This window comes from Chrysochloris asiatica, unplaced genomic scaffold (assembly GCF_000296735.1).
Source record: "Chrysochloris asiatica unplaced genomic scaffold, ChrAsi1.0 scaffold00181, whole genome shotgun sequence".
NCBI classification, from domain to species: domain Eukaryota; kingdom Metazoa; phylum Chordata; class Mammalia; order Afrosoricida; family Chrysochloridae; genus Chrysochloris; species Chrysochloris asiatica.
Window position 1 is genome coordinate 2,920,576 of NW_006408699.1, and position 3,597 is coordinate 2,924,172.

At 40.0% G+C, this 3,597-nt stretch overlaps 1 protein-coding gene across 1 annotated transcript in view; it reads left to right on the forward strand.

The window, feature by feature from the left end:
- The window catches only part of CD302 (CD302 molecule), a 50,698-nt gene that overhangs the window by 32,891 nt on the left and 14,210 nt on the right, over positions 1–3,597 (forward strand). The window contains exon 3 of the mRNA XM_006872026.1: positions 3,075–3,191. Within this exon, the coding sequence (XP_006872088.1) occupies positions 3,075–3,191 (117 nt within the window). The remainder of the gene's footprint in view (positions 1–3,074; positions 3,192–3,597) is intronic.

The following is a 3,597-nucleotide window of genomic DNA, read 5'->3' on the forward strand; positions in this document are numbered from 1 at the left end:
AAGGAGAAGCAGACCAGCCTGGAACAGCTAGAGGAACAGAAGATACTTCTTGAAAGAAAGAGTAGCAGCAAAAATCCAAAAATCAAAAATGACAGTCTGATTGACTACTACAAGAACAGGCAAGTTGAGCCATCAAGGTAAGCAATCAAGTCCCTTCAGGACAAACCCACCTCCAATACTGAAACTCAAAGAGAACGCATGAGCAGGCATGTAAGCTTGCTGATGATCACCTTAGTCTGCTGGTGAGTAGAAGAGGAGGAAGGCAGTAGAAGAAATGGGCTGAGTTCAGCCATGTTCCATAGACTCCCGTTGACCTGGAGATGAAAGAGAGAAGAGGAAGGGCTGGTTGATCCAAAGTGTGGTGAGACCTGAGGACTTCTGAGCCCATGACCAAGGACATACCCATGGAGGACTAGAGCTGAGAGCGAAGTGTCCAGCTGATATGAAGTGAGGGGAGACGCAAAAGAACACTCAAACTTGTAGATAATATTCTACCTAACTTAGATGTCTGGATGATCAGAACTCGACTAGAGAAAGATAAAAAAAAAATTTTTTTTTTAAGTTTTTGATAAAGGAAACAAGTGTAAATTGCTACAATTTGATGAACTTGATCTATACTTATGGATACACTAGCTCAAAATTCCAACTGAGAGGGAAGGAGTCACAATCCTATCCCCTCTGTATACAGGGTTGATAGAGATGGGCAACTCAGACATTGGCTACCTAAAATAGGGGGCAGAAGGGAGGTATAAAGGCACAAAGTGACTGGCTTACAACTTTTCAAGAGGGAGTTTAGTTTAAGAGTGTGCGGAGGAGTAAGAATGCCCACTGAATAGTTGTCATCTTGTCTAGATGGGTCTGGTGAAAAGATATGGGGATAAGATTCGTATGATTCAATAGTGAGCAATTGTTATCATGACTAATTGCAACTATCACAATAGTAAGGGTAGAAGTTCTGTAACAAAAAGGTGGGAGTAGTTAATCTTACAGTCCAGGAACAGAGGACCCAAGGGAAAAGAGCCTGAGTGGAATGTAACACTGTGTGCAGAGAAGCAGCGACACCAGAGATGGATGGAGGCAGAGATGATGACATGGAAAGAGAGAGTGTGCAGCTGAGGACTCCAGAAAGGCTGTGTGCTTGTAGCCAGGAGGCAGGCTTTCAGAATGTGCCCTTTGGTTATTTAAATGATTATATATTCCTGAGTGTTTTTGTGTACATCCATCAAAAAAAAAAACAAAAACAAAAAAACCCCAGAGAGAATAGAAGCAAATACTGTTGAGTGAGTGATGATGCATGGAGGAGATTGTAATCATTACAATGAAACAATGGGTGTAAAATTGATGTTCTCTCATGTAAACTATCATGCAATTCACAGTAAAACCTCAAAAAAAAAAAAAAAAAAGATAGTAGAAAAAAAACCCCAGCATAAAAGATGTCTATACACATGGACCTTAGCAGATGGAATACACAGAAATCAAACTGACTACATCTGTGGAAAGAGATGGATATCACAGTCAAAACAAGGCCAGGGGCATACTGTGGAACACACTATCAATGGTTCATATGCAAGTTCAGGCTGAAAGTGAAGAAAATTAAAACAAGTCAACGAGAGCCAAAATAGGATGTTGAGCATATCCCACAAAGACCTCAAGAAGAGATTTGATATATTAGATACTAATGACCGAAAAGTAGAAAAGATGTGAGATGACATCAAGAATATCATACAAGTGGAGTAGTTAATCTTATATTCCAGAAACAAAGGACCCTAGGGCCATCAAGGGAGAAGAGCACAAGCAGAATGCGATACCTTATGCAGAGAAGCAGCAACACCAGAGATGGAGACAGAGATGGGGACATGGAGAGAGGGAGCAGCTGAGGAGTCTAGATTCATAGAAAGAGAGGGACTAAGAGCTGGTGGCCAGGAGGCAGACTTGCAGAATGTGCCTTAAGTTATTATATATGCCTGAGTGTTTAATAAAAAGAGCTAAAATGAATAGAGAGAAATACTGTTAACTTACGGTACATGGAAAGTTTCATTGTAATGAAACGTGTATTATTTGCTGAATGTAAAACTGATGATCTGCCCTGTAAACTTTCACTCAACTCACAATAAAAACTTAAAAAACAAAACAAAAGAATATCATACAGGAAGAAAGCAAAAGATCAGAACAGTCAATAGCCAATATATATTAGAAAGAATGGGAATCTTTCAAAATGGTTGAGCCATGTTACTTTCCTACTAGCTTTACTTGTGAGTTCAATTTGCTCCCATCTCCCCAATAAGGATTTAAAATACTTACCGATGAAGATCAAAGAGCACAGCCTTTGGTATGGGTTGCACCTCAATGTAAAGAAAACAAAAATCCTCACCACTGGACCAATAAACACCATCCATATAAATGGAGAAAAGATTGGAGTTGTCAAAGACTTCATTTTGCTCAGGTCAACCATCAACATTCACGGAAGCACAGTCAAGAAATCAAATGATGTATTGCATTAGGCAAATCTGCTGCACAAGACCTCTTTAAGAGCAAAGATGACAGTTTGAGGACTAAGGTGCACCTGACCCAAGCCATGGTATTTTTAATAACCTCATATGCATGTGAAAGTTGGACCGTGAATAAGGAAGACTAGAAGAATTGATGCATTTGACTTATGGTATTGGTGAAGAATATTAAAAATACGATGGACTGCCAAAAGAACAGACCAATCTGTGTTGGAAGAAGTACAGCCAGAATGCTCCTTGGAAGTCATGATGGCCAGACTTCATCTCTCATACTTCAGAAATATTGTCAGGAGGGACCAGTCACTGGAGAAGTATATCATGTTTGGAAAAGTGGATAGTCGGAGAAAGAGAGGAAGACCCCAATGAGATGGATTGGTACAGGGGCAGCAGTAATGGGCTCAGGTGTAGCAATGATTGTGAGATTAGCCCAGAACCAGGCGCTGTTTTATTTTTTTGTGTATAGGGTCACTAAGAGTTGGTAACAACTCAATGGCACATAACAACAACAACAACATATGATTTTCATTGAGTATGGAACATGCTTTTTTCTCCCCATAATAATTTCAGGAGCAGACATGATAAGCATACATAATGAAGAAGAAAATGATTTTATACTGAATACTTTGGAAAAGCAATGGAAAGGTCCAGATAATATCCTTCTAGGAATGTTTTATGACACAGATGGTAAGTGACATTTATCTTGTGGGGTATCTATTGTGGGGTTTGTTCCTTAATATTAGGAAAACTGAATGGCTTTTTCTTTTTCTAAAGATTCTAGTTCTCTAGTGTAAGCTGACATTTTCCATGGCCTCCAGGTATATATGTGCAGTAGGCAGCTGTGAGACTTGAACCACAGCTCTTCCCTGAGTAACTCACTGTGTTCCACATATGAAAGCCAACACTGATTCCCTTCTGAATTAAAATGTTGTTCTATTTTGTAATATGGCATGGTTATAAAAGTGAGCATCGAGTTCGAGCTGCGGTTCCGTGGGTCTCTGTCTTGCTTCAAAAGTGTTTGGACAGAACAGATCCGGGGACTCCCCCACCTCCTGCCTCGGACCACCTCTAACAACTTCTTTGGGCACAATCT